This window comes from Lepisma saccharinum, chromosome 14, assembly GCF_977018435.1.
Source record: "Lepisma saccharinum chromosome 14, izLepSacc3.1, whole genome shotgun sequence".
In the NCBI taxonomy this organism is placed as follows: Eukaryota; Metazoa; Arthropoda; class Insecta; order Zygentoma; family Lepismatidae; genus Lepisma; species Lepisma saccharinum.
The window spans coordinates 72823636-72850116 of record NC_139242.1 but is presented as its reverse complement, the minus strand read 5'-3'; the positions used below and the strand labels follow the sequence as shown (position 1 = coordinate 72850116).

Sequence of the window (26481 nt, the reverse complement as noted above, 5' to 3'; positions counted from 1 at the left end):
TTGAGTGTCAGCGTGTGTTTGTTTTCGCCCCTTCGTTACTTTCATTTAATCGCCATTGAACCTTATAACGTCGTCATTATCAAAATTAGCAGAAAAATGACTTACAATAAAACAAATCAACCAGAACTTACTCTTCCAAAAATGGAGTTTCATTAGTTTATACCTCTTAGAAAGTTGAGGTGGTAATTTCAATCGCACCGCGTTTCAGTAGTGGATCAAGTCAGCTAATTCCGTGAACAATGACGTTGTTTTCCGAAAGTCTCAAATATTTGTCTCAGGCAATCACCCACTTAAAATAGACGCATCTTCTGTGGTGATAAAATGCCACTGGTTCGGACTACACGTTAAACTGTAGGTTTAGTCCCGATTAGCCTATCTGAGAATGAAAGTGGGCTTAGAAACAAACTAACAAAATCGTCTTCTATATACTTCGTGACATAACTTTTTTTCTTTACTTCAGCTACATCTACAGATTGTGTTGACATTTTCGGCTGATTCATGTGACAAAATTTATGTGTGGAACGAGGATTTCTAAATAGGATAAGCCTCTCATTAGCAATTGAATAATTCTGTAGCTTTATCCATATATAACTGATTTATTAAAATGTATTCACTTCGGTATTGTAGTGATTGTTGTGATTCCTTCTTATTAGTAGAACGAATATAAAGTTGATATTTCGTATACCATATTGATATTTGAAGATGACAGGTATATAAAAATTGTAATGAAAAAAGGGCACACTTCTGGAATTTCAATGCAGAGCTAATTAAAATTATATTATACTCTATAGCAGGGATGTCCAACTTCAATCAAGCAGTGATCTACTTTATATTGTCACAACAGGCAGTGAGCTACTATTAATCGTTAATCTTTGCAAAAATTTGTACCTACTCAGCCATTATACCTTATAAAAGTTGAATTCAAATAACGTATATTCGTATAATTACAATAGATAACTGCGATCGACGAACAAACGCCTCGCGATCGACCAGTCAATCGCGATCGACGCGTTGGACATGCCTGCTCTATAGCATACTTAAACCCGAAGGTTTATGACTGCAGCAACACAAGCCTTCCATCTGTCCCTATCCTGGGTAAGATCAATCGAATCTTTTCCATCCTTACCGATTTATTTTAGGTCCATCTCAACGTTATCCCTCCATCCTCGTCTTAGCCTTCCTACTGGTCCCTTACCATCAGGTTTCCCAACAAGAATCCTGCAAACTATTCTTTCCTCTGCTATTCGTGTCACATGGCCTGCCCATCTAACTAAGTCTTCTTGATTAAGTTATTCTAATATTAATTAAAAAGGCGAAATAATTTATTGTGTTGCTGGAGGAACTAACGCTAAGATGATGTTTAGATTTGTTTATTTGGAGATTATTTTAACCATAGCCAGGCCGGAATATATATACGTAATGGAGGCCCGGAGCTGCAGTCCTCAAGTTCACCCTCAATTCTGATTTAATCTTGATCATACCCTGCATAATTTTGAGCCTCCTAATCCTACTAGCTGCTTTTAAAGATGGAAGTATTCATTTGATCACAGTTTTTGTTTCAACAATGACAAAAGTGGCTTTTTATGGGTTGATAATATGTGAACATTTCCAGCATAGATAATATCCACAAGTAAAATATACATGTTATGAACAACAGGTTACACTTAAATATTTAATCATTCATATATCCCCGAATATATGTAGTTATTGAATTTGATTGGGTGGGCAATCGGGTGGGCACATGAATTTTTGGGTGGGCGCTTGCTCACCCGTGCCCACCCCTGTCGCCGTCCCTGTTGAGTAAATACCACAGAATACATGTAGCTACATATCGTTGTTTTTAAGAAAATCTTTGAAAAGTTGACTTTGGGAAAGTCAAAGAAAAAAAATCGCCTCATTCCTGTCTTTTCCTCTGTTTCTCCGTCGTGCATTTTCCCCTTTATCTTTTCATTCCGTTTTCCAGTTCTCTTTCTCGGCCCACGTTCACTCTGCGGGGATTTGGAAAAGATATTTGAGGATTGCAAACAAAATGTCGATCGAGTCAACATAAATTTGATTAGTCCAAATAAAGAGGTATTCCTGGAACGCTGACATGTATTTTGCTCCGGGCTCTGTCGTGTAAACAAAGTAGGGGAAAAACTAAGTAGCGAGTGGGAGATGAAAAGAGTTCAAAATGGCGGATGATGGGGTGGGGGATGCAGGGAAGGTAACTGTGGAATGCCAACAGGTGCAGAATGATCTTATCGTTTTCCGATGTTTGCAGAGCTGTGTTTGTAATCAGAAGGCAGGTCACCTTCTGCTTTGCCGAGATAAATATCATGGAAACTAACTCTTATATTTAGGTTTAAGTAGAATATGTTGTTATAACTCCGTTATTCTAAAACTTTGTCAGTTTTGAAAGTATTCTACAGTACATACGAGAAGTCTCCCCGCCCCTACTTACATGTATCGTGCTGGGACTGTATTGAAAACTGATTTTAAACTTTATATTCTTTTTATGCTCGCAAGACAATTGGTAGTGAACTAACTGAACCTGGTGATTAAAAAGTCTTAAGGCGTTCATGACTTTAGGTCCTTAATATTATTAGAAAGTTTAAGTATGCAGACATGGGCTGAATAGCCAAAATTTATATTTTCTATTTTTTATATTATTGTTGTCATGGTAACTTGTATTTTTTGATTTTGTTTGCTGGCAAGTATGTTATAATTTAAATTTATAAATACACATGTTTTAATAAATAAATTTGTCATGTAGAGTAATGCTTACTATGTAATGTAATATACGGCCACGGGGAGTTTTCAGACACTCTTTTCATGGTAGTGGACAATACTATCAAAGGCATATATGTGATGCATCAGCGTACAATATCAGTGGAATTCGATGCTCAGATAGTCTAGTTCGGACTGGACTTAGAGTTTAAAGTGGGATCTGAACAACTATGCACTCTGCTTGTACCGGGGATCTAACCCGGAACCCTTTGATTACAAAGCGACAGTGTTATCACTACACCCATAGGCGGAGTTCTGGAGGGGCCAGGGGGGCCTGGCCCCCCCAACTTAAAAAAGATTAAAAAATAACACATGATTAAGTTCAGTTACTACATTTTTGTTATGAAGCCATACCGCAAATCTTGACGTTTGGTATCATGTCACGTGCGGTAATTGCGCCGCAATAGCGGGTCTTAAGACGATTTGATTGATGTGTACAGTTTGAAGAAAGAAAAACGTAAAATTACTGATGAGGCATCAAAATAACTTTTCAATTCAATTTTTCTAAAATTTCTGAAGCTTACTATTGTACCTTAATTTTTTTAAGTAACACGAGTATTGTATCAATACAAAATTAATGAAATGCAAAATACAATAATCGTATTGTTTTGCTTCTTTTAAAACTGACAACCAATATACTAAATAATATTTGTTTACTTAGGCTAACCGAGCAAATTTAATATTTTCAAATCTAAAAGGCATAGATCTCAGTGTTTTTAAGTTGTTTTTGTTAAAATTTCCTGGGGAATGCCTCCGAACCCCTTATAAACTAGGGAATACTCAATAACCCTCAGGTACATCATATGCTTCTCCCAGAGTCTCCCCCCCCCCAAAGCAAAAGCTCCAACTCCGCCTATGACTACAACATCGAAGGGGCCCTATCAATTTGATATCAAATACTCCACAATCGACTAGTGGTTAACCATGTGTCCCGAGGAATCACGTTCGATTCCAGTTGCGTTGCATAATGGTTCGGATTGCTCTTTAAACTGTAGGTCCAGTCTCTGTTAACTCACCCGAGCATAAAGTGGAGTTAAACTTTGCCAGGAATACAATCGCGATAGTTGACTCGCATGTTGCAATCATACATTTCTAGGGCGGTGTTTCTAGCAACCAAATTTTGTGTTTCATTGTGTCGGAGTGAGGAACAACAGTAGTCTCAGACGACCATGTACAACATTTATGGGTAGCAAGGAGTAACGCAGGCAGTTAGAAAATGAGTTGAAGAAGAAGGGGTATGAATAAAGTCTGGGGCAGTCACATTTAGCATATACCATAATGCCAAGGGGAAAATGGCTATTTGGACTAAAAGGGAGCATTTATCTAGATTTCTTGTTTTATTGGGGACGTTAGGAGGGGGAAGTCACCCCCTGATCCTTTCCAGTGCTGCCACTGATTGGAACCCCACTCAAGCTGCACGGAAATTTGTACAAAAAAATCCCCAGCTGGCAAATTGCAAAACCAGACCCGCAGTTTTAAAAAGAATTAATTTTCACGCAGTATAGTTTGCAAAATAACAAACTACATGATGTGGAAGAAACTGATACACCATTTAGGTTCTAGGTTAAATATTTACTAGCTATTACGCCGAAACAATACACTGTGGTTTTCGGCTGTAAAAATGCCATATCTGTCCAACCATGCAAACACAATACCTCAAGTCGCCTTGACGATATGCAACACACACAACAGCACAGTTGGTCGGGTTTGCATAGATAACAGGGGACATTTATCGCTCTACAGAAGCGACACGTGGTGGTGGATTCAAAGTTCATTCCATGCTCGCATACGCTAATCAAAACTGGGACTACCGTTTAGAGTGGTGCCTCCACCGGAGATCGAACCCGGGACCCCTTTCTTTTGAGCAGCTGAACCTCAAATTACAATTCTGATTTTAACGAACTCTTATTAATTCCAGACAATTACCGTGGAAAATGCTCGAGTTCTGTCTACAGCGCCTGATTTCAATATGTATTACTCCCTCTGTCCCATAATTATAGTCCGGTATGCCAAAATGGTAGTACAGAAATGACAGACGAAGAGGCAGATGGAAAGCACAGTTTGTACTGATCCTTTAGTAGTAAAGTTGTATGACTCATTCCCGTGTCTCATGATCTCCTTCTGTATACACCAATGTCACAGTTTGAATATTGGGCAATATTATGAGACGACAAACAAAGGTGTACCGGACAATAATTATGGGACAGAGGGAGTATGATTGATTGATTTGCTTTATTTTACTTCGCTTTCTGTGCCACTTTTGGCTAATTTGCGAAGATGGGGGTGAGTGATGACATGCTGTAATTAATGAATTGACACTCACAAACATCCATGCCCAGGCCGGGATTCGAACCCGGGACCTCTGGCGTCGTAGCATTTGGTTCAGTGCACTAAATTTTATCTTTTTGCCTTAGGTGTTGTTGAGATCCCGATAGGTAACAGGATGTGGATTGTTGAATCCCGTGGAGAGACTGTCCAATAGAGATCAATAAGTGTATCAATAAGCTATATTTGATGCATCTTTCAACCCATGAAATTTTATCTTTGTTGCCCTTCAAGTTTCTCAAATATTGTGAGAACACATTTTGATTATCGATTATTCAATCCAAATAAAGATGAAAATAAAGTAACAGTGTGTTTATTGCCTTAGATCTATTTTTTAATAATGAATTAAATTTTCTTTATCGTGGTCATTATTTTCTAAATGTTGATTTTGCTAAAGCAATGATCGAACAGTTACCGCTGATTCTTATATTTCAAGTAAAACGTTTGAAACTTAACTTTTCGTATGGGTTGTAATTTTTCTCGTTGAGAAAAGGAACATGACTAAACTACAATACGGCAGGCGTTACTTCCTACCTTCATTAGAATATGAGCCCGGGAATGCTTCATGAATATGTTCGTCTGATTGGCTAATTCAAGCTGCTTCTGTGACGCGTAGGAAAGGTAATTTCGCAAGTGACCAATCACGTTGCTTGCTTCATCCACTGACGCAACAGTCTATAGGTGAAAGGAGAGAGTTCACACCGGAAACTAATGCTTCTAGAAAAAGCTGAAAAAGTTTCATCACAATAAGTACTGTACAGGGTTGCCCCGGGAAAAACTAGTGAAAAATAAAATATCAGATCTCTGAAATATAGAATTGCCTTGAAGATGCCAAAACATTTATGTCGGATGTCCTGGAAGCGAGCCTGGAGCACGAGCATACGTGTAGAGATAAGTTGTGAACCCCGGAGAAGGCACAGTACGTTTTATATAGGCTGAATAAAATGCAAGTAAATCGAGGCAGAACTCTCTCCACAGCATCCTGCATTTGGACCGCTATTTCGGGAGAAAACAGGCAGTATTTTGACACAAGGAAAAGCCAGAAAAATCTCAGAAAAAAAACAACTTTTTAAGTTTCTCTTTCCGATTAACTTCGAGGAATTAATGCTATAATTTTAAGGATGTGGTAGTTCCTTTTTCACTATTTCTTTCGCAAACACCCTGTACTTTACTACGTCAGTCACCTATAACGATCGCGGTGCTACATCTAGGAAAGTAGAATTTGGTGAATAGACGGACTAGACAAATTCAGACTTTGTAGAATCACCCGTCTGTTTGGAATTTGGTAGGTTACACACACAGCCCGGAACACCTTATTAGTGCTCACTCTGCCGTAAACACAGCTCTAGTATTTTTTTAATAACAATACCTATTGCAGTTAGTTCACATCACGTTTTTACCTCTAGATGGGTATTGGACCAACCAAAGGACGCATTTCCATCTTATTGGCAACCCGGTTGCGTAGTTCTTTACGCTAACCGGTAGATCACTGACGCCAATAATTTCAGTTATATGGGCTGTTACGTAATTACGTAACATGATACCATGGAATTCTTATATTATGGGTTCCGGCAACAAATCCAGTTTTTAATATAAGGTACGCGTAATTAATGCTCCTTTGTGAACCGGTTATGCCATATTTCCATCCTGCCGCTTGTTTGGCGAAATGTCATTTTAAGAGGAAAAAATTCACTTTAATTTCTCTGTGATAATTTGTCTCTAAGGATTTCCATTTTCCTCTCTAAATAACATGTTTTACACTGCGATGTAGGAATTTTTAAAACTAGGATTATATGTAATTAGAAATTAATGAAATTTGCATGGGCATTCGCAGGAAAGGTGAAGGGAGGGGTCACTTGACCTACTCAGTAATAGGGGGAAATGTCCACTTATTCTTCACGTGTCCTATTTACTTATAGGTTTCTTTTTTTTCACTTCCTCTACTTGATCATTTTTTTTCTGTTTCCCTCCAGTTTTCGTTGTCTCTCCCTATCGAACTTTTATTTGTCATCCTTCTTATTTCCTTTTTCGTCTCTTTTTATCTCTCTTCTGTTTCCGTTTCTCCTTCTCCCGCTCTCTCAGTTTAGCATCTTTCTGTACCGCTCTTTTCATCTCTCTTCTGTTCTCTCTCTCCCTTAACCAAGGGTCCCGGGTTCGAATCCCGCTCGGCCGTGGTTGTTTGTCAATGCCCATTCATCAATTTCATCACTCATTCCCATCTTCGCAAATTAGCCAAGAAGCAGAAAACGCGAAGTAAAATAAGTAAAAATCAAAATCAAAATCTCTCTCCCTTAAAATCACCTTTCTTCTTGTAGCACGTAAAAATGACGTCTGTAGTTGATCAGAACATTTGAATCAGAAGAAGGATCTTGTTCAACAGTTGTATCTTGCCACTTCCAAATTTTTTCCCCGATATGATATACATACAGGGTAATTCATATGTCCGTGAAATATTTTAGAAATATTCTACAAACAGAGACAATACAACTGACAATGTATCTTATAATAGACCCTCTGTTCTTGTCTACCCCGGTACGTCTTATGTACAACTCACCAATGATCTCATTGAAACATTGCTTGTGTTAGGGTGCCTCATGTCACTTTATATCCACCTACTTCATTCGCATCTGGATTTCTTTTCTGTCAGTTTCGGCAGCGTATTTGATGGACAGGGGGAGCGTTTTCATCAAAATTCTTAAGATGCCCATTCATCAAACAAATTCTTAAGATGCCCACCTACAATTGTGTAAAATTACAAATCTCTAGTACACCTACTACATGGTGAGGGTAAGAACTTTTTGGCCTCCCTTCATATATCATCAAATTTATTACTTGAGTATTATGCATATTCATCTGAATATTGAATTTATTCAGGTTTTATAAAATTCAAATGGTAAAAGTTATGATATCATTGAAGAAACTATATTTGTGATGGTCATGAGTAACGTGGACATGCCTGTGTATCGCCGAAACGATTTAGTTTTGTTTAATATATGCTAAGAATTTTTAAAACGCTTAATTGCACGTGATTCTATAATTCTTATGATACCTGTACATGATAGAGAAAGGACAAATTATGTGTCCTTGGTTCGAATCAGGTGTCAGTTCATCATTCATTCTTATCCCCTGCGATTAACCTAGAGGGGTAAAAAAGCGACGTAAAATAACAAAGAATATATAAATAAAAGAGCGCGCCCTTCCTGTTCGAGAACAGGAGCAGGAGACGCGACAAGACGTTCGATTGTAATGCGGAAAACGTCTCCGTTACGTCACGTAGCGAAATATCCCCCCACCCCTCTTTCTCTAAAGGTAAAAAGAAAACGCTTACGAGAAGAAAGCTTGGCAGCGCCTGTTTTTTGTGTTTCGGAGAAGGAAAGGGATAAAGAATGGGGAATATGAAATCCGAAGACGGCTAACGGAAATGCGACGACTAAGCTGACATTCAGGAAAATCAAAGTACAACGAGAGGCTGGTGATAGACTCCTGGGAGGTAAAGGAAGGTTATTTGGAAAATATGCAATATGCCAGCACGTTTTATCGTTGGTTGGGAACGATTATATTGAAAAGTTGAACGAAAGGGCGAACATTCTCGCTTCGGATTTTTCACATGTTAAATAGCAGAAGTAGATCACGTGCCCTGTTTTAATGCACCTTTCTACGAACTATCTTCTCCACTTGCCTCTCAACTAATTAGCTACTGGTTTCTCTATATTAATATTAATATGTCTGACAAATTTACAATTCATGATGGGTTAAAACAAGGAGATGCATTATCTCCATTGCTCTTTAATTTTGCCTTAGAATATGCTGTTAGGAAGGTAAAAGAAACTAACGAAGGACTAAAATTAAATTGTGTGACTCAGTTGTTAGCATATGCAGATGATGTAGACTTACTGGGGGATGATGTGAATACAATTAAGAATAATGCTAAAATATTTTTCAAGACTGCTAAAGAGATAGGTTTGGAAGTTAACAAAGCGAAAACTAAATATATGCTTACAGGCCGAAACCAAGTGTTAGGTAATAATCAAAATCTAATTATTGATAACAACTCGTTTGAACCAGTTTCCAAATTGAAATACTTAGGAGTAATATTAACAAATGAAAATTATATTACAGAGGAAATAAAAAGTAGGCTTAATTCAGGAAATGCATGTTACTTCTCTCTTCATAAACTTTTGTTTTCTCGTTTAATATCTAAGAAGCTAAAAGTTAAAATATACAGAACAGTAATTTTGCCTGTAGTATTATATGGGTGTGAAACTTGGTCCTTTGAGGAACATAAATTGAGAGTATTTGAAAATAAGATCCTTAGGAAAATCTTTGGACCTAAAAGGGATGAGGAGACAGGTGAGTGGAGAAGGTTACATAATTTAGAACTACATAATTTGTATTCATGTCCAGATATTATTAGAATAATTGAATCAAGAAGACTTAGGTGGGCAGGCCATGTGGCACGAATGGGAGAGGAAAGAGGAGTTTACAGGATTCTTGTTGGGAAACCTGATGGTAAGAGACCTGTAGGAAGGCCAAGACGAGGATGGAGGGACAACGTTGAGATGGACCTAAGGGAAATCGGTAGGGATGGAAAAGAGTATATAGATCTTGCTCAAGATAGGGAAAGATGGAAGGCCTGTGTTGCTGCAGCCATGAACCTTCGGGTTTAAGAAGGCTAGGGAGTTAGTTAGTTAGTTTCTCTAATGAATGCTGGGAGCACACTTTCTGTCAGTTGATAACATTTTCGGACGCCTTATTGGTAGAGCCGCGGTGGTCTAGTCAGTCGAGTAGCCAGCGCAGCGCCATGGGTTCCAGGTTCGAATCCCAGTTCAGACATTGATGTCTGTGTTCCAATTTATTGGTAGAGCTTGGATTCTAAGCACTAAGAGCTGCCCAAATAAGCAGGCAAAAGGGCACTAAAATGTGGAAAACAGGCACGATAATAGGCACTAAAAATAGAAAAAGGCACATGAGAGGCATTCATTTTCGCAAATTGTGAATATTGAAAGGCCTCAGTTTCAAATTCTTTCCTCCAAAATTTAATGCTTCCTAAACATTAGTCGCTATACATTCATAATGCATGCAGAGGATTTTAATGGTAGCAGTTAAGAAGATAAGATTTATTTCATCCATGAATCACTTATTTGCATATACATGCAGTGATATCGGACATGTCAGTTTGTTTACAATATCATGAACAATGCAGTATAATAAAACAATTAAATACAATTTATGGTAACAGTGAAATATAGTGAGATTGTAATACAATAATACGATGGCAATACAATACATGAGTATATTAGGTTTATTACTATTATCCATTATAGGTGGCTCTACTTTAAGATGATTAATTTTAACTGTGGAATATAATAAAATATCATTGAGTACAACATAGCCTAATGCAATGAAGCACTGCACTGTAAATGTTACCTTATACAAGTAACCACACCATGTTTGGAGCATCTGATACACATTGAGATGCCTCCTTATCGTTATAGTATAATCTGGTTTATGTTTTACGATGCCTATTTTATTTTTAATGATTGATTGATTTATTTCGTCCATGAATCACATTTTTTGCATTTTCATGCAGTGATATCGATCATTCCAATTTGTATTTACAGTATCTTAAACCTTGCACTATAATAGTACAATGAAATACAGAATATGTACACATGAAATATAGTAAAATATAGTGACATATAGGCTGTTATGAAATACTGCAATGGAAAAGTTACCAGTTTTCATTTACAATACCATGAGCATTACAACAATAATATACTGTCAATACAGTGCATGATGAATCTATACATTATTTATTCATGTTCAAAACAGAATCTAAATCATTTTTTTTTTTTGTTCCTACCTCAAGCCATTAAAAAGGTTCTAGAGTGTATATATGCTCTTCATTTATGATGACGGGGCATTGAAGGAACAGTTCTGTCCAGGCTGGGATTCGAACCTGAAACCAGTATCGAGATTATAGATCGACCATTCAACGTGTTCGGTCATGGGGCGGCTGTAAGGCAAAAAGTGACTCCCGGGCTTCCTCTTGGGTCTGATGCGGGGCATAGCCTGCTGCCAACAGTCACTAAAACTAATTGCTAAACCTGGTGCTCCTAACCTACAAGTCTGCTTAGTTCTAATAATGCATGCATGTGCGGTTAGAAGAAGCATATATTCTAGGCTAGCTAGGCTATCTGTGAAGCCTGAAGTCTAGAGAATAAAATACAGGAGAAAAATCGATCAGAAATTGTAATTAATATTATTCATATCAGTGAGATGATGATGCTGATTCTGAAGTTGGTCACCTGATTTCCTATGAGTTGGCAACATGATTTCCTATGAGTTGGCAACATGATTTCCTATGAGTTGGCAACATGATTTCCTATGAGTTGGCAACATGATTTCCTATGAGTTGGCAACATGATTTCCTATGAGTTGGCAACATGGTTTCCTATGAGTTTGCAACCTGATTTCCTATGAGTTGGCAACCTGGTTTCCTATGAGTTGGCAACCTGATTTCCTATGAGTTGGCAACCTGGTTTCCTATGAGTTGGCAACCTGGTTTCCTATGAGTTGGCAACCTGATTTCCTATGAGTTGGCAACCTGGTTTCCTATGAGTTGGCAACCTGATTTCCTATGAGTTGGCAACCTGGTTTCCTATGAGTTGGCAACCTGGTTTCCTATGAGTTGGCAACCTGGTTTCCTATGAGTTGGCAACCTGGTTTCCTATGAGTTGGCAACCTGATTTCCTATGAGTTGGCAACCTGGTTTCCTATGAGTTGGCAACCTGGTTTCCTATGAGTTGGCAACCTGATTTCCTATGAGTTGGCAACCTGATTTCCTATGAGTTGGCAACCTGATTTCCTATGAGATGGCAACCTGATTTCCTATGAGATGGCAACCTGATTTCCTATGAGTTGGCAACCTGATTTCCTATGAGTTGGCAACCTGATTTCTTAGGAGTTCTATTCATAGTCTAGGACCACATGACATAGTGAGATAGCCCAGATCTTGGACCCGGTATACACCACTGGTGGTTAGGTTAGGTGGGCCAGGTAGTGGCTGTTAGAAGCTAGAAGTGCCCCACGCCAGACCCAGATCCAGATCAGGAGGATGAACTACTTCCCTGTGTCCACCATGCACTGTGCACATTGATGATGACGTCAAGGTGCATTCGCTCTTTATTATCATGTTTTTCAATATTCATTGTTAAGTTCTAGTCACAGGAGAGCACCTTTTTGTGCTCCCTCAATCCACAAAATCACACTTCTCGCAATTGAAACATTATTTTTAGTGGCGTGCCCAAGGAGGGGTTGGTCATACTCCTCCCACTTTGGCACAGTATTCCTAAATAAAATGAACATCAGGGGCAGGAAAAGATGGCAAAATAAGGGCTGGCTACTAAAAAGAGTAAAAGGAACCCCCTTTTGAAAATCCTGGGCATGCCACTGATTATTTTGTTCCCCTTTTGAAACATTTTAGCCACTTATAAGCACTAATAACAGAAACATGCACTAACAGTCGAAACAGGTAATTATAGGTAATATGTAATTTACGTACTTCTATGCTGAAAACATAATCTGAGCACAGGACCAAAAATGCGTGGGTTTTTAGGTCAGTATCCGGGTTCTACATATTAGGAACAAACTAGCATACCAGGGGTTTTCAAATCTGCACCCGTCTCCCCTCAATAATAACCGATAAATACATGTGACGTGACCATGAAAGATCAACACAAAATCTCTTCATGTGTTTATTTACCGTTGGTACACATACAGCTAACGAAAATATAAATAGGTTTGATTAATACATGTAGTGTACATTTTTTTAATGTTTATAAGCTGGCATCAATTCATTCAGCAATGTGATATTCATGAGATATAAAGGATAAATACAGACAGTAAGAACTTGAATTTAAAATTTTGGGTGCATCAGCACTTCAGCTATTTTACACTTGCCACATTATACAGGGTCCAGCTCCTTACCATAACTAAAATAACTGTAATATCGTGTAACTAAAATATGAAAATATTCTGACCGGTTAAATGCTGAGGCTGCAAAGCACACATAAGGACAAAAAACAGGACAACACAGAGAATTATACTGGCCATAGGGCCAGACACCAGAGCCTCGTTAGTCTGCAAAATGCAGTCCTCCAGGGTGTACTATGTGGAAGTGAGGTTGACAGTTGGGTGTACTATGTGGAAGGTCACCCCATATCCCCGTACAGACAGTAAGAAAAACTGGATAGTAGATGTTATAAACAGGCATATAGCTATATTTGGATTTCTTCATTTAACTGTAGTCCTGTTTCTTCTAACATGCTCAATGTGCGAGAGCAATCGCCAATGCTTTCATCTTTAATCTGTCTCTTACAAAGCAGCAGCTTCCTTTTGAAGGCTGTCTGATAGTTGCAGGATTCTCTTGAACCTTGTAGAGATACATTCAGTTGTGGAAAAATATCAGAAAGATATGCAAATCTTTGTACTGGCATGGTTTTCTTCTACAAGGTACAAGTGCAATGGTTCCTGTCTCAGTTCAAAAACACGAGCAGGGTTGGCATGTTTAAAACAAAAGTGTTTTAAACAGCTTGTTTTAAATGTTTAAAACACATGGCTTTGTTTTTTTTCACAAATGTTTAAAACAAAGTGTTTTAAACATGTTTTTTTTTTTCAGACTTGTTTAAAACACATTTTGATACTTGATGTTTAATAGTTTGTGGTTATTTGAGTGTTTTGTAACGATGCCTTTTCATTCAATGCGTGTCATTCTGTTTACTGTGCATAGAAATCTGTTCAGTGGTTGAAAATGTATATTGAATTAACATAGAAACACATCGTGATGAATACCCGTGGGTCACTATTAATACACCTGGCTATGTTTTGTTTTTTAAATATTTTAAAATTGAACACTACATGGATGAAACCATTCTGTTCCTCACTTAACATACTGCAAAATGTGCACATTGTTGTTAATGTTAACATTTAGTTGAATTCACGATAAAATGTCATTCATATTAAAAAATATATATATATATATATAAACATTAGCTACCACGTGGACTTAGGCTCTGTCCGAAAGGTACAAAGTGCAGACTTGGAGTATGGTCTTGGCGGAAGTGATGTCACCTAGTACAGTTCGAAAGCGCCAAGAACAGAAGGACGCAAGTACACAGCGTGCAGTAACGATTGTTGGTGACTAGGTCACGTGGTTTCCACACTCGTTGTTCATTTGTTTAAAATCATGGAGGTAGAAAGCCAGCAGCACAAGTAGATATACGTTATGGGCCAGCAAGTTGTTGGTTATAGTTCTTCTAATGTGTGGAAATGTATGTGTACGAGCACTTGATAATGCTATGTCATTTCTATGGTGAAAAACAAGTGTTTAAATGGCGATGAAAACAACGAGTACTCAGTTTTATCTACTGATCGTATTTGGCGCTGCAGTCAAAGTGCAATTCGAAAGACAACACTTCCAATCCACTACTTGAAGACCGCACTCCAAAACCATACTCGGAGGATCCTCGCTTGAAGTACGGTCTTGCACCTTTCGGACACAGCATGAGTATCGCCTGGCAACTGTCGATTGGTTGAAGCTTCTCGAACAACCTACATGCGAGATTTAAAACTAACATAAATGTGCATTTTAAGAAGTTAGTCAAGCGTTACTTTATAATAAGGAACCAAGTCAAGGGCGTAGTAAAGTACCAAAAACCCTGATGAATTTTATTCTGCATGCTTCTTATTCTCTTGCAGGTGACCAAGTCGGTGATTGCTCTGTTGCAGTATTACGACTGGAAGAAGTTCTCTCTCATTTGGGAGGACGAGAGTGAGTCGGTGGCCAAGATTCTGCAGAACTCAGCCGAGAAGAACAACATGACGATCAACCATTTCATCAAATTCTCGCTGAACCGCTTGTCGGACAGCGCATGGCACGAGATTGTTCAAAACACCAAGAACAGAACTAGGAGTAAGTGAATCCTTAGTTACAATTTGATACTGCTGTGAACAGCATGGCTACCTTATTACTAGAGACCAGATTTTAAAGGGAAAATTTTTACTGTAAAGAGGACCGACTGCTGACCTCAATCCCACATGCCTCAGCAGAGGTTGGTGATCATCCAAGCAGTTATGAGGTTATCATGTGTGGTCAGCACCAGCTGTTGTATAGGGTTCCATGATCTGGTTATGCAACTCATTCGTAGCTCTCAAATTTCTTCAGGATGATGGGTGACCACCAGTCCCATACACACCAAGAGAAAGTTATCTATTTATTTCAGCACGTTAACTGTATGAAATATAAAAATATAATGAAAGCAGTTCTGGATATGTAGTCTTGTGGTGGATCAACAAGAAAGTTATCATGCGTGTGTTATTATTGTACAATAATAATAATTATTATTTTGTTATTTCTGTTCAAGTTATCAACAATTGCTTACCCCCACACAAATTTATGACAGTGGCCATGCTCATAATAATAATAATAATAATAAATTCTTTATTTCCGTAGACCTATATCCATGGGTGTGGAAAACGTCATACAATACTAAATATTACAAATGGAGTAGGATTACAATGAAAAGAACAAAATGCAAACACAAAAATACAAATAAATCATATGGGTTAAACATAAACAGTTATAAGTGTCACATACTAAACTTGTAAAAGAGATAATCCAAATATAGGAGACATACAATATCAAAATAATTTAAATGCTTCAATTTACTAATCCAGTTTAACTATTGAATTTCATTGAGATTATATAGAGGTATATCTGTTAAATACTGTTTAATTGATTTCAGTTTCTTGTGAGTTTCTGTAATTTGTTTGAGGTGGGTGGGAAGTTTGTTATGGTATTTTATTCCTGCAACATGAGGTGATTTGTCTGAGAGAACAAGTCTGTGTGCTTGCATGTGGAAGTTCTCTTTTTGAAGTGTGTTGTGCTGATGGACGGTCGAATTCTTATCTAATTTACGGTGTTTTAGTACATATTCAATTACTTTGTAAATATATAGGGAATATATGGTCATAATTTTATTTTCTCTAAATAATTCTCTACGTGAGTTTCTAATTGGTATTTTGAACATATACCGTATTGCTCTTTTCTGTAGAGTAAGCAATCTTTGAGTGTATTCCTGCGCAGCTCCTCCCCATGCTATTATGCAATATTCTAGGTATGGATATACAAGTCCATAGTATAGATTTGTGTTTATTTCAGACACATGATATTGTGTTAGGAGTTTTATGAGATATAAGTTTTTCCCTACTTTTTTGCATACATGATCAATATGATATGTCCATCTTAATTTGTCATCAATAACTAAACCTAAAAATGTAACTGGATTTTCATAATTGATTTGATTATCATCTATTTGTAAGTTTATATTATATAATTTTGTGCTCCAAATTTTGAGCCCACCTGCTGAAAATTTCTGAAGATGTTAACTTTCTCTAGTCTGTCATGCAATGTTAGCATGTTTGAATTGTATTCTTTTATTTTTCAGTTTATGTCTTTCTGGGTCGTACATCTGCTCTCATAGATTTCATGAGCTCGATGCAAGCTGTTCAGTTATTTGAGAATGGAGAGTATATGGTTATTTATGTCGATAAAATTCCATACCATGAACTCAGCCCCATCGAGTATTTCTGGAGTAAGTATTTCTACCACATCACATTGAGTTGAATTAAGATTAATTGTAATACCTAGGTAGCTTGTACTTTCGTAATGAGGCAATTCACCAAAAGTAAATTTGGCTCTGAAGATGCGTCACATTGTTAGGAAATCTCATATCATTTGACTCGCATCGTAATGACATAAATAGATGAAATGGGAATCTAAGTTCATTCCGTAAGAATACTCAGGAACGTTTGTCTCTACTGTATTTTATACTCTTAAAAGTATAAAGTAATGTCATTCTACTCCACTTTCATTAATTATTTGTTTATTGGCAATTTATTTTGAATGCATAATAATTAACAATATTCAGTAAATTTCATAAATAAATTGTACTTGCAGTAATTAAACTTTTTAATACTCCAAATTTTAATGTCTTTGTCTAGACTTATAAATATAATAATTATGACAAAATTTTTAAAATTATTAAAAAAGGAAAGATTTAGTCAGTACAATTAAGTTTTTATTACTTCTTCCACTATGAAAATTACTACATAGACAATCTACAATTTCAAGTGAAAATATTCAGAAAGAAATGTAAGAATTATTTATAATGTTAATTGAAAAATCCAAATTATATCACTTACAATATGTGCAACAATATCAGCATGTGCAGTGCAGCTCATCTTATGTAGTGCATTTACAAATTCCATCAGACCAATATGCTCCAAATTATATTTTTAAAATCTTACAAGGCATGTAACAATGTGAATGCATTCATGCTCATATACAGGGTGACTGGTAATTAGATGTATTCCCTGAAAGGGGTTAAAGTAGAGACAATTTGCAATAAATTTGACCATATGATACCCCGTCCGAAAATTAGTAGTTTTCGAGATAATAGAGTTTCAATTGTTTTTTTAAAAAATGACAATTTTCCACATAAAAATATGAATTGAGAAAAAACTGCTTATTGTATGGAACTTATTTCAGCATTTTCTGATAGCTAACAAATAAGTGGTTCATTGAAAAAAAAGTTTTTCCCAAATAACAATCACATGTAAGTAACGGGTGGGTCTAAACTTACAAGTGATGATAAAAAAATGCACTCTTAGTTTACTTGGCAACGTATTAATAACGAAAATGGTATGACACGAAGCGTACAAATTACGTAAATTACTTCCTTGTGACATCTGCTATTCAACAAGGTACAAATGTTGCTAACATACACATTTATGTACAAGAAATAATACTTCATTCATCTTCATGTGAATGGAATCAATGAACAATACAATTAAAGAACATTACATGTCTTGCTCAAAGTGGGCACCTCTGTTACGAGTGCAGGCACGCAAGTTTTTACGGACATTTGTTCTCTTAACTCGTGATGTGATGGTGTCCTTGATGTGTTGACCAACTGTTAAGATCTTCTCCCTGAGCTCTTCTTGCGAGTTTACCGGTGTCTTGCCATGTGGCTCCAAATGTAAAAGTCGCAAGGCTTCAAATCGGGGGATCGAGCCTCGGCCAATCCATTTCTTTGGGTAATTTTCATCCAGACACTGTCGCACGCCCAAGCAGAGGTATGGATGGGCGTAATCAACAATCATTTCATCGAGCCATTTTTCCTGCCCCAAATCTTAAATGGCATCACTTATGAACATTTTTTCAGGAACGAGATGGCAATGTTATTGGAGGATGTGCCTCTAGCTACAAGACGTGACATGATTTATCATCATGATGACTGCCCAGCTCGATCCCCCTATCGATTTGACGCCTTGCGACTTTTACATTTGGAGCCACATGACAAGACACCGGTAAACTCGCAAGAGCAGCTCAGGGAGAGGATCTTAACAGTTGGTCAACACATCAAGGACACCATCACATCACGAGTTAAGAGAACAAATGTCCGTAAAAACCTGCGTGCCTGCACTCGTAACGGAGGTGCCCATTTTGAGAAAGACGTGTAATGTTCTTTAATTGTATTGTTCATTGATTCCATTCACATGAAGATGAATGAAGTATTATTTCTTGTACACAAATGTGTATGTTTGCAACATTTGTACCTTGTTGGATAGCAGATGTCACAAGGAAGTAATTTACGTAATTTGTACGCTTCGTGTCATACCATTTTTGTTATTAATACGTTGCCAAGTAAACTAAGAGTGCATTTTTTTATCACCACTTGTAAGTTTAGACCCACCCGTTACTTACATGTGATTGTTATTTGAGAAAAACTTTTTTTTCAATGAACCACTTATTTGTCAGCTATCAGAAAACGCTGAAATAAGTTCCATACAATGAGCAGTTTTTTCTCAATTCACCTTTTAATGTGGAAAATTGTCATTTTTTAAAAAAAACAATTGAAACTCGATTATCTCGAAAACTAATTTTCGGACGGGGTATCATATGGTCAAATTTATTGCAAATTGTCTCTACTTTAACCCCTTTCAGGGAATACATCTAATTACTAGTCACCCTGTATATGTTAAGATAAACCAAGGTATAGTTTGACCTATAGTCGAAATGGGCAGTGAATCTCCAAAAATACATTAATACTTCAATGTTTAAGAGACACGTAGATCACAGCCTTGTTTTATCCTTGGCGTATTCTCCCATGTGACCTGGTTTACCCCCAGTAAACCAACTTTTCTCATATATATATATATACATAAAATGCCGGAAATTTTTAAGTTCTCAGACTTCTGTTTTTGTTTTATTTGCATGCCTGTATTGGTATTTTAATTTCTATTATATCTAATTAATGTGTAATAAATATATACAAGAAATAGTAATTGTTGCAATAAAGCAGGTCAAATTTTCAGAATATGCCACTGGTTATTAACTATTAACTATGTGTGTAGCTATGCAATTGCATTGAACATGTCCAAACTGTGTGCTCAAAAAGACTTATTGTTGCAGAGTCTGGAGATCTTGGCCAAATGAAGAACTGTAATGAACAACCAGGTTTTCTGAAGAGAGCCAGATCTCTCTTTGTCGTCGTATCAACACCACCAGTGAACTACTCAGAATTTGAAGATAAAGTTCGAACCTATACACAGAAAGACCCTTTCAACTTCACCCACCCTTTACCTTTCCAAAAGGTAAGTGTAGATAGGTTAACTTGTGCATACAGTAACTTCTAGGAACAAAACGGTAGCAAGTGTTTGCTTTTGAATATTTAACGTCAGTCGTCTACCTCTTTAAGTTAATCATGATGATGAGGACAATGGATGATTGGATGAAATAGATGAAAGAAACTGTGACCTTAGATGGCAAAATCCTGTACTCAGTGTGCTTAGTTAATGAGGTGATGATAGTACCATATTTATTTGAGTATCCTATACCCTCAAATAAGCCACACCCTTGGATTTTGCAGGAAGAAAATTTATATTTTCCATTATTTTATTATTTATTTATTATACCACTACCAGTTCTATGCTTTCGTGGCAGAGGTTTTATTGCTGCATTTCACAATAACCAATTCATGCAATAACATGTCTGTATTGAATTTTAGCTGTGCTCTAAAATCATACCAGGTGGTTATAATTAAAGTGACGGTGTTCAGAGTGGTACAGCATGGGTTGTAATGAGAGTAGCAGTCTGAAACTTCATAGATATGCTAATGAAGCAATGCGCTCGCGAATTATGAAGAAAAAAATAGTTCCAGTTCTCGCCACCAGGATAAAAAATGGCATTGTAAGCAGTAAAAACGTGGTATAGTTACAGGAAAAATGCACTATAAATCGCAGAAAACAATACTCTTTGTAAAAAAATATCGCTACAATTTCACCATTCGAATTACATGAACATTACTAAAGGAAAAAGCAACAAGCGTCACCAACAACAACCAGGGAGCTTACACAATGGTTAGGCAATGTCACCGACTTTGACGCCAGAGTTACGGAAAATTCCGTTTTGACTGCTTACAGCGCCATTTTTTACCCTGGTGGAGAGAATTGGAACTATTTTTTTTTTTTTTTTTCATAATTCGCAAGCGCATTGCTTCATTAGCATATCTACTAAGTTTCAGACTGCTACTCTCATTACAGCCCGTGCTGTAACACTCTGAACACCGTCACTTTAATTATAACCACCTGGTATTTACTTCATATGTGTATTTAATCTGTGCTATGTCTATTGAAATGTTAATTTTTGTTTAATTCAAGACAGTAGAATCAATTGAGTGTCAAAACTGGGGGGCAACGACAGTTTACTTTCTTTTGAAGAGAAGTCGTAGCATAATGTAACAGTTAAAACTGGCAGAAAAGAGGGGGGGGGGTAAATTATGTAAAATTAGCCAAATGCATGGATAGTTGTTATGCGATTGTAGTACATTTTATGGTATTTGTCAAGTATATTTTTTTCTTGTCTAGTAGGCTGACATAAAAATATATAGTGTGTAATAAATCTCTTTGGAACTGTCTTCTAGCATGTTGGCATATTTGCTGCCCATCTCTATGATGCAGTTTATTTGTATGCCAGAGCATTAAATCTCGTACTGAAGCAGCATGGAAACATTACACAGGAAATTATTGAGACTGAATCAAAAAACGGAACCAAGATCATCAGAGCAGTTAGCAATCAAACCTATGAGAGTAAGTATTTTATTTTAATCTTGTAGAATGCAAAACTTTCAAATTATCTATGTTGTAGCCAGTAGTGGGCTTGGGAGAGTGGGAGGGGAGGATTAGGGCTTTTCTAAAACCAAAACAATGGGTGCTTGAAAAACAGTAAAAGATAGTATTCACTATAACAAATTAAATGTAGTATCCCCTCTACTTTACTCTGTTTCAGCACATTGTTATTTTACAACAAAATAGTTTCTTGCTCACAAATTACATGGATATCAAGTTAAACCATACATGCAGACAGAAAATATTCTTGACATGAATAATTACAAATTCCCAAAATCCTTACAACAATGTGGGCAATTCTTCAAACTGTCAAATTTCACTAAATTCCTTGCAACGCCACAGGCATTAAATAATGATAATAATAACAACCAAGTGTGTGTTTTTGTATGTGTATTCGTTAAATACCAATTATCAAAAATTTCTTGGAAAATGTCATAAATAGGGCTCATAAGTTGAAGACCTATAAATTGCCAAAAAAAAAAGGACCTATAAAAAGACCTAAAAATATTTAAAAAAAGGACCTAAAAATGGAAAAAAGGACGTATAAATGTGATCCAAATTAATTAATAACGTCAGTTTTAACCTCCCCATCCCCTCCCTCTGCACGGCAGCTTGAGATCTTTGCAGGCGTGTGCTGTCTGGTCGTATACACCTTGCTGAAAGCTTCAAAACAAGAGAAAGTTGCCACTTACAGCGCGACCTTCCACACAAGTTACGGTTAAAGGACCTTGTACCGTACCTGCTTCAGTCATCCAAAAATGTTTTTCTCTCGTTTCAGGAATTGGTTCAAATATATTTATTTCTTTCCCTTTTTTTTATTTCTTTACTACAGAAAGGATGTTTAAGAGGTGATGAACTGATGATGATTAGAATTGAGAATGGGCAGTAAAAACCTAGTCGAAAGAAGGTGAAGTTGCAAAAAAAGAGCCGTTAAGGCCTAAAAGAAGGCTAAAAAAGAACAAAAAAACACCCTTTTTGTGGCCTACAATGACCTAAAATGAACACATATTATGTTGGTCCTCGTCTTTGGACACTAAGGAAAAAAAAGGATTTTTCCTCAACTTCCGAGCCCTAGTCATAAATTAATTTGTTAAAATAAAGGAGAACAAAATATGAAAATCAACTTTAAAGGACATACTGGAATGAAACTATTTATTATGTTAAAAATATCAGCCAACCTCCATGGCAGAGTGGTTAGCACAGCATGATACAATGTCAGGGGTTTGGGGTTCAAATCCCGACCTGGGCATGGCCTTATTTGTAAGTGTCCCTTCATGAGTTTCATCACTCATCATCATCGTCGTGCTTAGCCAAAAATGACACAAAAGTGATGCTAAATCAAATCAATACAGTAGAAATACTTCAGAGTGTAATTTCAAGTTTTACAACTACCTGATTTTCTTTATGGTCTATACAAGACCATAAATGGAAAAATGGAAACTTAAGATGCAGCATCTCAATCCGCGAACTCTCCCTCAGAGTGCCTAGACATAAAACATGGAGCATGGAAACTTTCCACACTACAACGATCACTTTTCCATAGGCTACCGAATCAGTTCAATATCATCTCAAACCAAATAGATATATTTAGTTCATATTCATCTTTTATCACCAACATAGAAAAAATTGTAAGTAAGTAATGCTTTTGTGAAACTGATCTGTTTGCCTTGGTACTGTTTTGGCTTGTTTATTTTATGTTATCCTTTTTTGTGTGTTTTTAATCTTAGTATATTGTTTTACTGTTGTTTTTCTGGTTTAAAATGGCTTCTGCTGTATTGGAAATTTTAATAAATAAATATTCAAAAAACGAACCCAAAAATCCAGGTTACTTGTAAAATTGTTTTTGCTTATTAATTTCAGTGACTCATTGTTGCCATTTACTAAAATGCTGTGTGTTAATTAATCAATATACTAGGCTTAAGTTACTTATGAAAATTATTACAGATTGATTCACATATCACTTGCATTGTTGTTCCAATTTGAAAATAAATTGTTTATATTTGTTAATCAATACACTAGGCCCAAAGCAAACAGTATAGCAGCAAGTTACTGAAATCAATAGAAAAAATAGGAAATATAGTTCATGATCTTTTTGGGTTTATTTTTTATAGAAAAATTAATTTTAATCAATAAATACCTCATTTTGATTTAATGTTTATGCAACAGTCTTGGTGAGAAGGTATTGAAATCACGATGGGGTTGTATCATGAAAGTTTTCTTTGTAGGTGTTACAGGTACAATGATGAAAATAGATAGGAATGGCGATTCTGAAGGTAACTACAGTGTGTTAGCTTTACAATTTGACCGTAGGACAACTAAAAACTTCACCTGTGACCATCACATGGTACCTGTTGGTCTTTTCCTACATCAAGGAGACACTGTAGTAAGTAAACAATTTTTTGCAACTAAATTCTAATCAACATATGTGTTTTTACATCTCCTCCTTTTCTTTTGTTCCTCAGGGATCCCATATAGGTTGACAGCCTATTGAGTCATTTAATTTATTATTTGCTACTGCTTATGCTCGAAGTCATTGCAATATGCGTAATACTCAAGCTCTTAGTATTTTCAAGAATAATCATAATACTAATGTATGTAAGAAATTGATAGCTACGTTTAATTTCTTTATAAACCCACACATATTTATAAATTTCTGTATGTCTGCCTTTAGATGAAATATTGATATAACCTAGATATAGGTTATACCAAGATTATTTGTATTGGTATTTGAAATGTGCTTGGTAATGTTGCCATATTTATCTTCATATGAGGAATTCCTCTAATCCCATATCTTTCTAGTTTTTTAAAGTGTGTGTCATGGTCTGTGGTTTCAAAAGCTTTACTTAAGTCACAGAAAATTTTATTATCATCTAATTTTTTAACATAAAAATTTCACATTTTGTACTATCTAATATATGAAGTTGCTCTGTGTTTTTAAAACCATTTTCGCCAGACCCTGTGGTCGAGTGGTTAGCACATCGCACTGAGACGCCAAGGGTCGCAGGTTCGAATCATGCTCGGGCTTGGTTGTTTGTGAATGTCCATTCATCAATTTCATCACTCAACCCCATCTTCGCAAATTAGCCAAGAGGCAGAAAATAACCTAAGTCAAATCAGATCAATTTAAAACCATTTTCGAAGTGAGATACACTAAGAACGTTGATTGGTCTAAAGGAAACAATTCTCCAAGTACGGTGGGTTTTTTCCCCATTGCAAAAGAAATTAATAAAGTGCATAAAATTTGGTAAATTCATTGTTATATTTTCTGGATTTTTGAGATGGGACTCACTTGTAGCTCCACAAGAAATAAGTGGAATTTTCCCTCATCAAATTTATGAAGTGCCTCATTGCATGCATCCCTTCTGAAACCATCACCAATTTTATTGATATGTATTAATTAATTTGTTATTGATTACAGGAGTACAAGTGGAATGATCCTAGCAAACAAATCAAATGGCCCGGAGGATTTAAGCCAGAATATCAACCTATTTGTGGTTTTGATCATGAGCTCTGTGCTAAAGATGACAATAACATGACTAGTATTATAGCTGCCGGATCATTGGGTCTGGTGCTGTTTTGTGCCATAGTGATAACGATTAGTATCTATCGTAAGTGGAAGATTGAGCAGGAAATCGAAGGACTCCTGTGGAAAATAAATATAGATGAAATATATGGTTACCGTGGAAAGGATATCATGTCCTCACCCAGTAAGGTATTGCATTTTGCTTATATATTCTCTTAGATACAATTCCAACAAATATTTTTCATTGTATTGTTATGTTCAAGGTAATTTTCATTTGTTCTGTGGCAAAACGGTAGTTTTTGGAAGTTACTAATTACTAGTAATGCAGTTAACAAGTAACAACCAAGGCCTCCGGATCAACAATATTTATAGTGGGGGTGGGTGCAAAATTTGAGTATGATTTAAAGAGGATTAATTCCCTTTCTACATCGAGTCAAATGCGTTTAATTCATTTCATTTTGATTCAATTCAATGCAATTATCCTTTATTGAAAGGCGAGGTTCAGTCTGCGGCTGTTGTGCCACCTAACCCCACTAACTTCCTCTGGCTCCGGGTATGTGACTCATGTAATAACAACTTTATCTATGAGAATTATAATCTTTTAATAGGTTACCTCATGTTATATTTAAGTCTTTGTTCTTTGTGTTCTCATCTAATATTCTTAATGGAATTGGAGATATTAGAGATATCTTATATAAAAATCTGCATAAAATCGGTTTTCTATAGAGTGGGCAAATTGCTAAAATACCTTAATCTATTTCTTGCATATGTACATCAAACTTTGTGTGGTGCCCTTTTTAGCTTAATTTTACTCAACAGGTTTTATATTATGCCTTCCCCAAATGATGTTCTTAACTGTCACTCCAAGCATCTCATTGTGAAGAATTTTTTTGCGTGTAGTGCGTGATACTCACTATATAATACCAGGCTGTCCCAGAAGTCCTGCACCATCAGCACACTGAGCTCCAAGAGGTGAAGTTTGCGAGGGTAGGTGGTGCCACCGGCGAAAGGCTGTTGGCAGGCATAGAGGACAGGTTCGTGGGATCAAGTGAAGGCACGCACTTCATGTGTAGCGAGTGTTCCCGTGAAGTTAAAGTGGGCACGGTGAGTGAGGACCAAATTGCACTTCGTGCAGTGCTACGTTTTTTATGGAAGAAACAACTAACAGCAAAAGCGGCAGCGGAGGAAATTTGTCGTGTGGAGAACAAAGAAGTGATGAATCGATCGACAGGTTCCCGTTGGTTTAAAAAATTTGCTTCAGGTGATCTACACCTCATGGACAAGCCTCACACGGGACGACCTCCTATAGACATTGACGAGTCTCTGCAGGATGTTGTGAATACTACACCACAATCCAGCACACGTGTGTTAGCAAGAGTGGTTGGGGCATCCAAATCGACAGTAACCGTCGCTTGCATGACATGGATTACACCAATAAAAAGCCCCGACAAAGTCCGCAACAGCTGACAGAGGTGCAGGCCCAGCGCAGAGTTGCAATTTGCCAGACATTGCTACAAAACCTGCATGATCTTCATTTTTGGAGGAGAATTGTGACAGGAGACGAGAAGTGGGTGTTTCTGAAAACTCTGATACACGTAAACAGTGGGTGAAAA

The 26481-nt window shown here is 36.8% G+C and overlaps 1 protein-coding gene across 2 annotated transcripts in view; it reads left to right on the top strand.

The window, feature by feature from the left end:
- Positions 1–26481, top strand: part of LOC145999021 (receptor-type guanylate cyclase Gyc76C-like) — a 507155-nt gene that overhangs the window by 456252 nt on the left and 24422 nt on the right. For both annotated transcript variants that reach the window (XM_083135910.1, XM_083135911.1), the window contains exons 4-9: positions 14854–15067; positions 16602–16748; positions 19631–19812; positions 21141–21306; positions 23571–23728; positions 24764–25057. In XM_083135910.1, the coding sequence (XP_082992036.1) occupies positions 14854–15067; positions 16602–16748; positions 19631–19812; positions 21141–21306; positions 23571–23728; positions 24764–25057 (1161 nt within the window). The remainder of the gene's footprint in view (positions 1–14853; positions 15068–16601; positions 16749–19630; positions 19813–21140; positions 21307–23570; positions 23729–24763; positions 25058–26481) is intronic.